The sequence below is a fragment of the Artibeus jamaicensis genome, unplaced genomic scaffold (assembly GCF_021234435.1).
Source record: "Artibeus jamaicensis isolate MK-2021 breed Jamaican fruit bat unplaced genomic scaffold, CSHL_Jam_final scaffold_3272, whole genome shotgun sequence".
Taxonomy (NCBI): domain Eukaryota; kingdom Metazoa; phylum Chordata; class Mammalia; order Chiroptera; family Phyllostomidae; genus Artibeus; species Artibeus jamaicensis.
In genome coordinates this window covers 584,471-598,662 of record NW_026522039.1, presented here as the reverse complement: position 1 = coordinate 598,662, position 14,192 = coordinate 584,471, and the positions used below count along the sequence as shown (strand labels likewise).

The window sequence follows — 14,192 nt, the reverse complement described above, 5'->3', positions numbered from 1 at the left end:
GGTATGGTGCTGCCTCTGCACAAGAGGGCAACAGGAGGGCAGGATGGAGTGCCCTGGGCCCACATGCTCATGTAGGGGTCTACCATTTGGGGGATCCCTGGGTCTAGAGATCCAACTAGGCCAGCTATCCAACCCTGCTCATGGAATAATACACTCAGACCACCCATAGAGAGCAGGCTCAGCATCCCCTGCAACCATGCCCCTCTCTGGCATATACCCAGTTTCACAAAAGTATACAGAAGACATGCATCCATGGCTTCTTCAACAAGTAGAATGAACCAGCCCCAAGCCCCATGGCTTCAATCTTTGTCAGGTGGGAGGAGAGTCTGTGGGACACCACTCTGAGCAGGTGGGATCTGCCTCAGGGAATAAGCCCTCCCTCCCTGAAAGTGTGGTAGCAGATGCTCCTCCTATTCCCAAAAGACCATTTATCTTAATGTCTCCTTCGGTGCCCCTGGCCCTAAGATTCCAGTGCCCTAATGCCTATGGCAACTGCTTCCTACCCCATCACACAGCAGGCCTGAACCAGGGGCTTCCCAGATGCAGCTGCTGTGCTCCCATGCCTGCCCCAGCCAGGCCCTCCTCAGAAGCCCCCCCAAGACCTTCCTGGGCATGCACCACCGAAATCCCAGCACCAGCCCTCCACCTGCCCCAACCCTCTCCCAAGAGTGTACATCTGACAGTCTCTGCCTGCTTCTTCAGTTCCCCATTCCCAACTCCAGCACCATCCCCATTCCCAGCTCCAGCACCATTCCCAGCTCCCAAGATTGCCCATATACCACCTACAAGGACACCCATTAGCACAACCCCATGCACATTGCCTTCCCCCAAGGACATGGCAGGGTGTCTGTATGCAGGCCAGTTGGCACAGGATGTCTAACAGGGACCAAGGCACAGCCTTAAGCAAGGCCCATAAGGGCCAACCCAGCTCCATGTCCCCCTTAGAGACACTCACTCTGATGAACACACAAAGCCTTTCCTGGTCTGGCCTTATCAGGACACCTAGGTCCCTATCCCTCTCCCACCACTCAACTTGGGGCTTTTCCCAGACCCAGAGGCCACAGAGCTGGCTGTGTCTGTCCACCGCTGAAGACCCAGGACGTGTTTTGTTGCCAATGCCCAATTACCCCTGTGGACTGGGGACTCCCTGATGGCAGAGCTGCACCCTGGCTCCTCTCTAGGTCTGAGACTTAGACAAAAGTAGAGGCTTAGAGGGTTTGTTCAATGGATGGTACGTAGTGAATAAATGGGTAGATGGATGAATGTATAGGTGAAAGATTAATGGCTGGGTAAATGGGTGATAAATGGATGGATAAATGACTGAATGGATGAACTGATTGATGAATGAATGGATGGTGGATAGATGGATAGGTGGATGAATAGATGAATGAATGGACAGATGAATAATGGTGAATGATGGATAGGTGGATGGATGGATGGTGGATGGATGGATAAGTGAACAAGTGGATGGCTGGATAAATGTATGGTGGATAAGTGAATGAATGAATGGGTAGTTGGATTGATGAACAAATGGATGGTGGATGATAGATAGATAGATAGATAGATAGATAGATGACTAATGATGGATGGGTAGATGGTGAATGGATGGTAGATGTTCAATGAATAGATAATAGATGGATGGATGAATTGATGTTACACTAATGAATCAATAATGAAGGATGATGGTTAGTAGATAGATGAAAAATGGATTGATGGTGGATGGGTAGATGGTGAATGGATGTTACATATTGGATGAGTGGATGATGGATGATAGATGAATGGATGGATGGTAAGTGGGTTGATGATGTCTAACAGTTGGTTAGACAGGTGAGATCAGTGTGAGAATCAGGAGTGGGACAATAAGAGAAAGATGCTCAGGAATGACCAGCTCTGCAGACAAGGTATAAGCCAAGTTGAAGGTCCTTGAAATCCTGTTTACATGCCTGAGGCCAAGTACACTATACTATTACACCTGTTAAGTATGCACATGTGTGTTAAGATGATCTATGTCATAGGATTAGCCATACAGAGGGTAGCCATACAGAGGGCTTCCTCCTCAGGACCCAGCCTCCTTCCCCCATGGCCCCGATTCCCATATCCCCCCTGCAGACAGCACTAACCCCACACAAGGACCCCACATGCACACCAGAATCTCTTGATCTGATCCCCACCAGCATACCTCAGGGGGCAATTCGGTTCATGGCTTTAGCAGTCATGGGTTGGAAAATTGCACGCCAAGGCAAGATCACTGCTAGATGATGGGTTTCTGACCTCACCACCCCCAACAGCTCTTTAAGTAGGGAAGAATATGGAGACATTGCCTTGCCAGGCATGGGATGGGGACTGCCCACCTGTGACCTTCAGCTGGGCCTCTGAGCTACATGATCCCACTCGGAAACTGATGGTTCCAGCATCCTCCAGGGTCACCTGTGGGAGGAGAGATGGAGTCTCAGCCTGGCAACCCATTTGGACTATCTTTTCTGGCAAGTCCCTGGGGGCAATCCAGCTAGAGTTGGAACTGTCCCCTCCCATGGGTCTGGAAGCATGTGGATGGAGGCAGGTCCCAGGGTCCCACCTTGTGAAGAGTGAGCGAGTGGACTGTGCCTTGCTCCACTGTAATGTCATTCATTTCATTGGCCTGCAGCGGCACCCCTTCCAGGGCCCAGCAGGCCTCCTGGCTAGAGGCCCTGGACAGCTGGCATCGGAAGTGGGCGTCCTGGCCCTCACTGAGCTGCACGTCTTGCAGGGGCTTCAGAATGGTCACCTTGGGGGCTGCACCAGGGGAGTTGTGGCATCAGTCTCAGCACTGGGGATGCCCCATTGTCAGGAGCACCTCCCAGTCCTGGAGTCTTCCCCCAGGACCCCACCCATGTGTGGGGCTAGTTCCCAACCCCCAAACAGGGATGCTTGTAGTCTGCTTCTGTCCCTGAACAGGGCCTGGATGTTCTAGCTCCAAGTGTGGTAAGAGGGGCAGCCACCCTCACCCTCCACCTCAGACAGTGAGCCTGCATCTTCAGGTGTCATGCCCTTTAGCCGAAGTGTGTGGATGTGATTGCCCTGCATGGCCACCTCTGTCACCTTGTTGTTCTGCAGCAGCAGAGATGCTGCTGGTCCCAGAGATGTCACTGGGCACCTGTGGCCTCTACTCTCAACAACTTGCAGCTGAACCCCACATCCATTACGGTCTGTAGTTCAGTGGCAACCAGGACCCACAGGATGGTTATCTCAGACTCTGGGGTGTGGCTGAAGGGGGCCTTTTACCAACCAGGTCTGAGCACCCCAGCGAACCTCCCACTCCCCCTCCTCCAAGAAGCATTCTTGGATATTCTCATACTCTTCCTGCCATGGCCTCTATTGCCTCACATGATATTTGTCAGCCCATTTGCTATAAACACAGACCCCTGGGGGCAAAGATGGGCTGAGGGCACTTCTGTTAGGAGAAAGTGGGCAAGAGGTTGCAGGGTGGTAAGCCGCCTCTGTCCATCTCCACCCTGTGGTCAGCCCTGTTTTGGCTGGGACATCAGGGAGGCAAGACATTCAGACAGACAGGCAGGGGCCCAGAAGGGGCAGCTCAGGTCAGGCTGCCCCACCTGCTGGCTGGGGGCAGGGGGCAGTGCAACATCCAGGGGCTGCAGCCTTGGTTTTCCCACTGTCAACAGGTGAGTGGTGCAGAAATGAAGACAGCTTGTAACCTCAGGGGCCTGAGAGCCACCCCAGAACAGCACTTGGTGAGAGGGGGTCAAAGGATAGCTTTTAGAGAAGAGCTCACCTCTGACCTTGACAGAGGCCGTGGTTTTCTGGCCACCCACCACACAGGTGTACTCGCCAGAGTCCTTGGCCTCAAGCCCATGGATTAGCAGCTCACACATGACCCCCTGGTGATGCATCTCATATTTGGGGCCTGCGTGCAGCTCCACACCCTCCTTGAGCCACTGCACAGGGGCCCTGGGCTCCACTTGGCTCAGCTGGCAGCACAGCCGGGCCAGGCTGCCCACCTCCTGCTCTGTGTCCTGCAGCTCAGTCTGGAAGACAGGCCTAGGGGCTGAGGGGCCAGAAGGGGCACTTAGAGGTGCTGAGCATGGCACCCCCACTCCACTCCACAGGGCCTGAGGGGCCTGGGGGAGGCAGAGACCAGAGACAGCTCACCTCGGACCGAGAGTCTGGCGGTACTCTGAGTGTGGCCTGTGTCACAGGTATAGTAGCCACTGTCCTCCTGCTCCACACCATGCACCAGCAGCTCCACAGTCACACCCTCCTGCACCATCTGATACTTGGTGCAGGGGAAGAGTTGTAGCATGCCCTTGCGCCACTCCACACTGGCGCCTGCCTGGCTCAGCTCACAGCGCAAGCATGCCACCGCACCCTCATCCACCTCCTGGGCCTGTAGCTCCTGGAGGAACCGCACAGGTGCAGCTGTGGGGAGGGGGACATAAGGTCAACAGAACCTCAGGTCAGGTCTGCCCACCAGCCCTACAAGAGCCAGGGTCCCCCAAGATATAACTCCCGGGGTGGGACTGTAGCCCAGAGGGAACCCCAAAGCAGGTGGGGCCTGTGCTGAGGGCGGAGCCCACCTTGGGGCTCACCTGTGACAGTGAGGGTGGCGCTGGTGGCCTGGGAGCCACAAGTGCAGGTGTACTCGCCTGCATCCTCCCGGCACAGGTCTTGCAGTACCAGCTCCACCAAGCAACCCTGCTGCCGTGGCTCCAGGCGCTCACTGGCCTGTAGCTCCAAGCCACCCTTGCTCCAGACCACAGCACTGGGCTCCCACAGCTCACACTGCAGGCTGGCCCACGTGCCTTCTTCAGCCTGCAGGCTCCTCAAGGGCTCTCTGAATACCAGCTGTGGGGCTTCAGGGTGGGTGGGCAGGGAGGGCATGAGGTAAGTCCAGAGACCCAGCCAGGAGACAGAGCTCCCCACACCCAGTCAGCCCCTCTGAGAACCTAGGGCTGGCCTGGCCCTCAGCTTCACCCTAGCTGCCTAGCCACCCGAAGGAGCCATTGCTACAGGCCCCAGGAGACTGGGGAAGGTTTTGAGATAGTGGGCCTGGGTCTCCCTCAAGGGGAAAGAGGGTCTATGGTGGGAGCTTTAAAAGGAGCTCCAGATGTAACCATGTGAATATCATGAAGCTGCCATCCAAATGTCCATGGGCAGAAAGCTAGGTCCAACCAGGTCATCAGGGCCAGGGATCCCCTCAGACCCCTAAGACCGGGCGAGCTCTCACATCCTAACTAGAGGTTAGGGGGAAAATATAAGTACATTAAGAGAGACAGAGGGACACACTGGCATTCCAGCTGTATGTGAGACAGGTCAAAGGAGATGATTTAGATGGAGATCAGTACCTAGATGCCAAGTCTGAGACTATGCAGTAATAGAAAGCAGACAGGGGGTGGCCAAGATGGAGGCGTGGGTGGAAACATTGTGCTTCCTCGCACAACCAAGTTTAAAGGCAACAAAGTTTTAGTAACAAAAATGCAACCAAAACAGACATAAAATTGAACTGTACCAAAGTCTGACAACAACGAACCATTCAGCCAGACCGGCAAGAGGGGCGGAGCCAGTGGCTGGAGGAGCGGGTTGCAAAGGAAAAATCAGCCAGACCGACCCAGGCACGCAGGCATCGGTTGGCAGATCCCAGGTGTGGGGTGGCAATGGGAGGACCCAGTGAGGGCGCAAGGCTGACTGCTGTCACACATTTGCGTGCAGATAAACCAGGTAAAAAAAAAATGACAGATTGCACAGGCTAGGGCCTTAGTGATGGGAATTAAAGCCTAAAAGCACCAACTGGAGAAACTTTCGGGGTCGAGGTGCAAGGAGAAGCTCCCAGGCTCACAGAGAGTTTGTTAGAGAGACCCACAGGGTCCTGGAGGGAGGCCCACACACCTGGGGGCCCACACCAGGGGGGCCCCGTTTGCTTGTAGGAAGCAGCAGAGGGGACCAAAATCTGAGAGAGGGCAGAACAAATGCCATTGCCCCTCTCTGATCCCACCCCCACATACAGCATCACAACCCAGCAACTGGGTTGTCCCACCCTGGTGAACACCTAAGGTTCCACCCCTCATATGTAACAGGCGTGAACAGACCAAAACATTATGGCTCAAGAAGAACAGCTCAAAGCCTCAGAGCCAATACTTCTAAGTGACCAAGAGATAGCTAACCTATCAGATGCACAGTTCAAAACACTAGTGATCAGGATGTTCACAGAACTGGTTGATTTTAGTCACAAATTAGAGGAACAAATGAAGGCTAAACTAATTGAAATGAAGGGAAATGCACAGGAAACCAATAGTGATGGAAAGGAAACTGGGACTTAAATCAAGGGAGTGGACCAGAAGGAAGAAAAAAATGACCAAACAGAAAAGAATGAAGAAACAAGAATTTTAAAAAATGAGGAGAGGCTTAGGAACCTCCAGGACATCTTTCAACGCTCCAACATCCAAATTATAGGGGTACCAGAAGGGGAAGAGGAAGAGCAACAAGTGGAAAACTTATTTGAACAAATAATAAAGGAGAACTTCCACAACCTGGGAAAGAAAATACACTTCCAGGAAATCCAGGAAGCACAGAGAATCCCAAGAAGTTGGACCCAAGAAGGAACACACCAAGGCACATCGTCATTACATTAGCCAAGATTCAAATGAAGGAGAGAATCCTAGAAGCAGCGAGAGAAAGGGGACAGTCACCTACAAAGGAGTTCCCATCAGACTGTCAGCTGATTTCTCGAAAGAGACCTTACAGGCAAGAAGGGGCTAGAAAGAAGTATTCTGAGTCATGAAATTCAAAGACCTACATCCAAGATTGCTCTATCCAGCAAAACTTTCATTTAGAATGGAAGGACAGATAAAGTGCTTCTCAGATAAGGCCAAATTCAAGGAGTTCATCATCACCAAGCCCTTACTATATGAAATGTTAAAGGGACTTCCCTGAGAAAAAGAAGATAAAAGAGATGAACAGTGAAAGGACAGCAAACTCACAGTTATTAACAACCACACCTAAAACGAAAGCAAACTAAAAGGACAGCTAGATCAGGAGTGAACCATAGAAATGAAGATCACATGGAGGGTTAGCAACAGGGGAGTGGGAGGAGGAAAAGGGGGGAGAAGGTACAGAAAATAAGTAGCATAGATGGTAGGTAGAAAATAGATAGGGAGGAGGGCAATAATAGTAGGGGAAATATAGAATCTAAAGAACTTGAGACACATGGTCATAAACTAAAGGGGGGGGGAGTAGTGGTGGAGGGGTGTGCAAAGTGGAGGGGAATGAAGCAGGGGGAAATGGGAAAACTGTAATGTCATAATCAATAAAATATATTAAAAAGAAAAAAATAAAGCAAACAGGGGCAGAGGGAAACAAACAAGGGCCAGGAGGAGCTGAGTGCCATTGAGCACACAGTATGTGTGCAAGAGACAGGGAAGGAAGTGCTGTGCCTAAATGAGTCCCCATGAAGCCTCATGCAGTTTTTTACCTCTGATGGTGAGCGTGGCCGATGTCCTCTCCTGCCCACACACGCACGAGTACTCCCCAGTATCAGTCAGAGCCAGGTCCCGGATCTCCAGCTCACACACGGCCCCGTCCTGCCTCAGGCTGACTCTGTCCCCAGCTCTGAGGGTCTCGGGCCCCTTCCTCCACTCCACAGGGGCTGCCTTGCTCAGCTCACAGTGCAGGGTGGCCGTGGCCCCTTCTGTGGCCTCCTTGCTTTTCATTCTTCCTATGAACTTAGCAGGCGAGGCTGTGGAAGGTCAGAAACAGGGCTCATCATCCTCATCCTCCTACAGGGGGTGAAAGGGGCTCCACTGGGCTGCTTGGGAAGGGCAGGGCCATCTTACCCTTCACAGTAAGCATGGCTGAGGTTGTCTGGTCCCCAAAGTGACAGGAGTACCGCCCACTGTCATGGGGCTGCAGGTCCTGGACCACCAGCTCCAGTGTGGCGCCCCTCTGCCGCATGCTGTACTTGCCTCCTGGCCGCAGAACCTCATCCTCTCGGTGCCACTCCACAGGCACAGCCACAGACGACAGCTTACAACACAGTGTAGCCGCCCCGCCCTCCAGCACCTCCATGTCCTTCAGCCCCTCCTGGAACTGCACCGGCCGTGCTGCAGAAGGCACAAGTTCAGTTTGTCCTGACCCTTGCATCCCCCTGGGGCTCTCCTACAGCTGAGGAGGGCTGGAGGCACCAGTGTACTCTGCAGACCAGCGGGCCTCATCCCTTCTACATCAGGGGCTGGTAACATTGACCTGAGACCTCTGCCCTCCAGAAGGGGGAGCCACACAGATGAACAAAGAAGGTAGAGTGTTGTGAGCTGTAGTGTGACTCCCTTCACATACTGGAGCCCCAACCTGAGATCCTCAGATGGGGCTGTATTGGGAAATGGGACCTTTAAAGATGTGAGAAATGTGAAATGAGGTCACTGGGGTGGGCCAAGATCAAATTACTGGTATCTTTATAAGAATAGGAGACCAGGACATGGATGTACACAGAGGGACAACCATGCGAGAACTCAGGGAGGGGACAGCCGTCCACACACCAAGCAGAGAGGTTACAGGAGAATCAGCCCTGCTCCCACCTGGAACCCAGACTTCCACCTCTGTGGGTGAGGGAGAAATAAATGTCTAGTATTTGAGCTGCCCTGTCTGAGGTATGTGTCACTTAGCCCGGGCTGACAGAGGCTGATGGAGATGGGCCAAGCTAGCGGGAGGGAGACACAGAGATGTCAGAACACAAGACAAAGTCAGGAATCAAGTACAAAGGAGAATAGCAATGAGGAGACCAACAGAGAGCAAGGGGGCGGGGCTCTCAGCAGCAGAGACCCAGAGACAGGAAGCAGCAGTGACAGGGATGAGCTGCAGAGAGACCAGACAGACAGAGCTGGGCGAATCCCCCGCACCCTCCCCCCCACACACACAGAGACACCGAGAGGACAAAAGCCGAGAGGGAGACAGATGGGGTCCAGAGTCTCCCCACCCCTGAACAAGACAAAAACCATGGGCACCCAGTGCTGGTGGGGGCTCACCGTGGACCCTGACAATGGAGCTGCTCCAGGCACCCCCAGCCTCACACTTGTAGCGCCCACTGTCCTGCAAGGTGGTGTCAGTGATGACCAGCTGGGCGTGGTGGCCCTCACGGCTCAGCTGGCACCGGGCTGATACCCGCAGGGTTCGCCCATCCTTGGTCCAGTGCACAGGGTTGTCCGGGACAGTGGTCTTACAGACCAGGGTCAGATCCTCCCCCTCCATGACTGTGGCATCCTTGAGCTCCTGGGAGAAGACACTTGGCTTCTCTGGGGACAAAGAGGGGAGCACAGGGCACTTGTGGGCTCCACAGAAGAAGCCCAGGTGACACCCCAGGTCAGTGCCCATTTGTCTACCTCAGGCTGGGGACACAGACAAGGAAGGCTCTGAGTGGCTGTCCACGTCACAGGGTCATGGCCAGGCCTATGCCCTACTGACCATGGAATCATGTCTGCATACCTTGCACAACGAGTCATCCTGAAACCACCACACCCAGCTGCCCAAGTCCACCCTGGGATCCAAGGCCCAGCCCACAGCACCTTTTCTGTGAGCCACAGGACCACACTCTGTCCAGAGCCACATGGATTGGTCCCCACCGCAGCCCTGGGCACACAGCCCACCTGTGACCCGCAGCGTGGCTGAGGACCGCTGGTCGCCAGCTTCGAAGTGGACAGTACCCGAGTCTTTGAGCGCAAGCTGCCGCAGAGTGAGCACATGGCAGCCACCCGACTGGGCCTCAATCTCATTGAGCTCATTGGCATGTAGGGGTGTCTTGTCCAGGAACCAGTGGACGGGTCCGCAGTCAGCAGGGGAGATGCGGCACTTGAAGGTGGCTGAGGAGCCCTCCTGCACTTCAGCATCCCCAAGCTCCTCCACGATGAGTACTCTCTGACCTGCTGGGCAGGGTGGGCACATCAGGACCACACTGAGAGAAACAGGATGTTCCTCTAGACCTGGTGTGGGCTCAGGGTCAGAGGGAGCTGGCGACTGTAACAGATTCAGGGTGGCAAAACTAAGGAAACTGTAAGAGAGTCAGAGCTGAACTGACACAGTATTTGTTTTAGGTCCACGGAGGAGACCCAGCCCTGTCCAATCCTTCTGCGGAGCATAAAAAGTGACCCACAATAGCCCCTCCACAAGTCGTGTTTCCAGCCTGTCCATGACAGTGCCCCCGTCCCCAGAATCATGCAACAAAACCTAATCTTATATTAACAAAAGATACCAGAGTGTGAAAAAAAGTATGACTATGTTAAAATTTAAATCCAGTGCTTTGGAAGTTTGACAACGTGAATTGCTAAAAAAAAATTTTCTGCCAACTTAGGTAAGGGACATTTGGAAAAAGTGAATTGTGAAAATAGGTGTGCAACAGATTTCTCTCAGTTACAGGTGTCTTGAGGCTGTTTTATGCTGGGCAGCAGATACCAGACATTGGACACCAGACACTGGACGCTGGGTATCAGGCACTGGATACCAGATGACAAATACTGGGCACTGGGCACTGGACACCGGGCACCAGAAAGCACAGGTGGTGCATCCGGAGTTGACTGGTCGGCAACAAGAAATTCTGATTCAGGCACAGACACACAGAGTAAAGATGTTGGCCAGACAGGCTCACAAGTGTGTGTTTTAAGTTGTATAAAGAGCATGTTTTGTTACCATGTAACATCGCATTAATCGACTTCCTGGTTAAGTATCCGCTTTATTAGCCAGCAAAGCTTCTGCTGCACTAACTAAATGTTCGCACTGAGTTTGATGGACTCACCAGGTTTTCCCTGGAAAGCAGAGAAAAACCCTGAGTGAGGCCTTGTTATTCTGATCTCCTGCAGAGAGACCCCAGGAGGGGCCTCCAGCTGACCCCACCCTGGATATTGGCACTGGGGTCAGGAAGGCCAGGCTCAACCCTGCCAGATGCTAACATGCCCAACGGCCTGGGGCTGGACTCTAACCCATGCAGGGCTCCACTTCCTTATCTGTGAGATGGAGACAATGGTGAGCCTCACCCAGCCTGCCAGATACAAACTGCTGTTCAAACCTGGGGGACCTTCATGTGCAGAGGTGATACATCTACACGCAAATACACACAGAGCACATGTGAAGGGGCTCAGGCACGTACTAGCACATAGCAAGGGCTCCAGAAACACACATGCAGTAATAAATGAAGGCTGCTGATTCATTCACACAAGGTCCAAGTGGGAGGGCCACAGAGACAAGACCACCCAAGGCAACCCCTCTAAGAGACGGGGAAACCGAGGCTAGGCTTGTCCAGGGCCCCTAGGTCTGCTTTAAACAAGGCTTACACGGGTCACTTCACAGGCCATGAAATCTGTGCATCATGCCGCCCTCACCTTGCACCAGGAGCCGTGCCTGGGACTTTGCCTGGCCGATGTCACAAGTGTAGGTGTCGTCATCCGCCTTCTCCAGAGAGCTGATGGTGAGCCTCAGAGTCTTGCCCTCTTGGCTGGGTGCATGCTTCTCTGAGGCACGCAGCTCGGAGAGACCTTTGCGCCAGGTCACTGTGGCTGCAGGGCGCTCTGTCTTGCAAGTGAACACAGCCGTGCCTTTCTCCTCTACCCGCAGATCCACCAGCTCCTCTGTGAACCGGTTTGCCATTTCTGGTAGAAGAGATAAGAAGGGGTGAGGGTGAAGCCTGAAACTCTGTCCCACTCTGCCCCTTGGGACATGAGCAGTCCACCCCCGGCCTGCCCACACAACCTCAGGGACTGAGTAGAGCTCCTTCCCTCCGGACCCCCACCCTTTCCACCTGAGACAGCACAGGGAAGGCCCTGAGGAGTGGATCCATGCCATGCTGAGGGAGAGAGGCCCTGGGGGCTGCTTCAGAGTCTCGTGGGATTACCTTCCACGCGGAGGCTAGCCGTGCTCTTAGAAACTTCTGTCTCACACGTGTACTCTCCAGAATCCTTGATCGAGGCTGTGTGGACCACCAGCACAGCCCGAGTGCCCTCACTGAGCAGGTCATACTTCTGACTCTTGCGAATGGCTTTCCCTTCCTTCAGCCAGCGCACTGGGGCGCCTGCCCGTGACAGCTCACAACTCAGTACCACATCCTCCCCTGGCACAGCCCGCTGGTCCTCCAGGGGTTTTGTTATGTCCGCTGGCTTTTCTGAAGGGGGCAGAGGCAGCCTATGAAGCACAGCCATAGCCATGCCAGAGGCGACCATGCCAGAGGCAGAGCTGGCCCTTGGAAACCTTTAAGCTCTGGGGGCTGAGACCACAGACTTACAGCCTGAAACTCTAGTACCTCAAACCCAGGAGCTGCAGAGCCTTGGAATGCCAGGACCCCCACTGTCACAAGTGAGGAGATTTTGAATGGGAGATGTGAGAGCACAGATGCTTTCAGCAACATTCAGAGCCCAAGACTCAGAGTGTGGCGGTGGCTGGTGCCAGCTGTGAACCAAGCTTCACTGATCTGCACCCGTGTTTATTCTGGGAGCACAAGCTCAGTGATTTCACTGGCTTGGTGACCATGTGCCCTGGAGCTACCACAGTAGTTGGACCACAGACGGGAGACAAGAAACCCTGAACAACTAGAAATAGCCAACATCCCAACAGGAGCCTCTGGGTCCCCACCAGTGGCTAAGGGAGACGGTCCCCAGAGACACCCCCTGGCAGGCTGCCTGGGGAGAGCCCAGACTCGGTGCACCGAGACGCCCCGTCTGCCCTGGGAGCATGGTGCTCACCTCTGACGATGAGTGAGGCCCTGGAGGTGAGGCCCCGCACAGTGAAGACCACCTCCCCGCTGTCACCCGGCACCACCTCTTGCACAGCCAGGGTGAACTTTCGGCCCTGGCGCGTAGCCTGGAAGCGGCCAGAGTCACCCACTGTCTTTCCGCCGACTGTCCACGTGGCAGTGTCGCCTGTGTCCTCATGGGACAGGATGCACTCAAAGCTGCAGCCCTCACCTTCTAGCACCTCCACCGTCTTCAGCCTCTTGGTGATACCCACGTGCAGGTCTGTGAACCATGGAAGGCAGCTGTCACACTGGCTGGGCCCTGGATGCCTGCCTCTCAAGACCAACACCATCGAGCCCCAAAGTGTTCCAGAGGCTCAAATACTTGCCCTCCCCAGCCCCCCAGCAAATGTGCCCTGGGCCTCCAGCTGGCCACACCCTGGTGTTTGGATGACCAAGAGCTGTGAGCACCAACCAGAGTGGCTGCCTTCCTCTCTGCTATAGAACAAGGGGCAGAGAAAAAAGCATCAGGGGTTTCACTAGTTCACAAGCTCTGGAAGAGAAAGGACAGCCACCTTGAGTGAAGGGACCGTTTAGCTCTAGCATAAACTCACTGCACCCCCCACCTTTCCTGCCTCATCTCAAAGCCACCAGATCTCAGGGACCCACCGCGGATTCATGGAGAATAGGCCTGTCATGAATAGACAGCATGCTAAAATAGCAGCCATCTGGTTGGGGAACAAGACCCAGATTGTGGCCGTGGCCTGGGAGCCCTTCCCAGGCATCTCCCCCCATACACCACGGCCTCTCTCCCTCCCCACCTCCCAGAGACTCCCTCGATGGGCCTCACGCCTGCTCTCACGCATCCCCTGGTGCAAATGGATGTCTCCGGGCCCCGTTGGAACCTGAGTACTTCGTGACTCCATCAGGCACGGCCTGCCCAGTCTTCCGTGCTTCACTCCATTAACGTCCTCCCACCGACCTGCCCGCTGCACCTGGACCTCCTAAAGACCATGACAAGCCCACTCTTCCCAGAGCCTGCCTGACCTCTCTTAGCTCACGGGAGCAGCCCAGCAGCCTTGGTTTAGGAGTGGGCGGGGCCTCGGGAGGTGGTACCCTGAGCCAAACCCAGCCACGCACCCATGCACCCACGCACCCTGTACGTTGACCTGCGCCCGGGTCTCCTCAGTGCCTAGGTGGCAGGTGTACAGGCCCGTGTCATCCTTACTCAGGTCGTGCACCACTAGACCGCGTGTGCCCGCCGTTTGCAGAAAGTCATACTTGTCACTGGGGCCCAGCTCTACGCCATCCTTGCGCCACACCACGCAGGCGTCGGGGTCAGAGACCTCACACTGCAGGGCCAGAGAGCCCCGCTCCTCCACAGACACATCATCCAGCGCCCTCAGGAACACCACCGGTTTCACTGCAGGACAGGGTATGATCAGGTGAGTGAAGAAGCTGCCACCTCTGGTATTGGGGACCCCTGGGGGAACCCCCA

At 54.6% G+C, this 14,192-nt stretch overlaps 1 protein-coding gene across 1 annotated transcript in view; it reads right to left on the bottom strand.

Moving 5' to 3' along the window:
- The window catches only part of OBSCN (obscurin, cytoskeletal calmodulin and titin-interacting RhoGEF), a 132,295-nt gene that overhangs the window by 56,362 nt on the left and 61,741 nt on the right, over positions 1 to 14,192 (bottom strand). Inside the window, 13 exon segments of the mRNA XM_053657057.1 lie at positions 2,352 to 2,427; positions 2,576 to 2,772; positions 3,770 to 4,042; positions 4,147 to 4,413; positions 4,584 to 4,847; positions 7,463 to 7,726; positions 7,824 to 8,090; positions 9,009 to 9,275; positions 9,627 to 9,899; positions 11,352 to 11,618; positions 11,861 to 12,127; positions 12,705 to 12,977; positions 13,851 to 14,117. Coding sequence (XP_053513032.1) covers positions 2,352 to 2,427; positions 2,576 to 2,772; positions 3,770 to 4,042; positions 4,147 to 4,413; positions 4,584 to 4,847; positions 7,463 to 7,726; positions 7,824 to 8,090; positions 9,009 to 9,275; positions 9,627 to 9,899; positions 11,352 to 11,618; positions 11,861 to 12,127; positions 12,705 to 12,977; positions 13,851 to 14,117 — 3,222 coding nt within the window.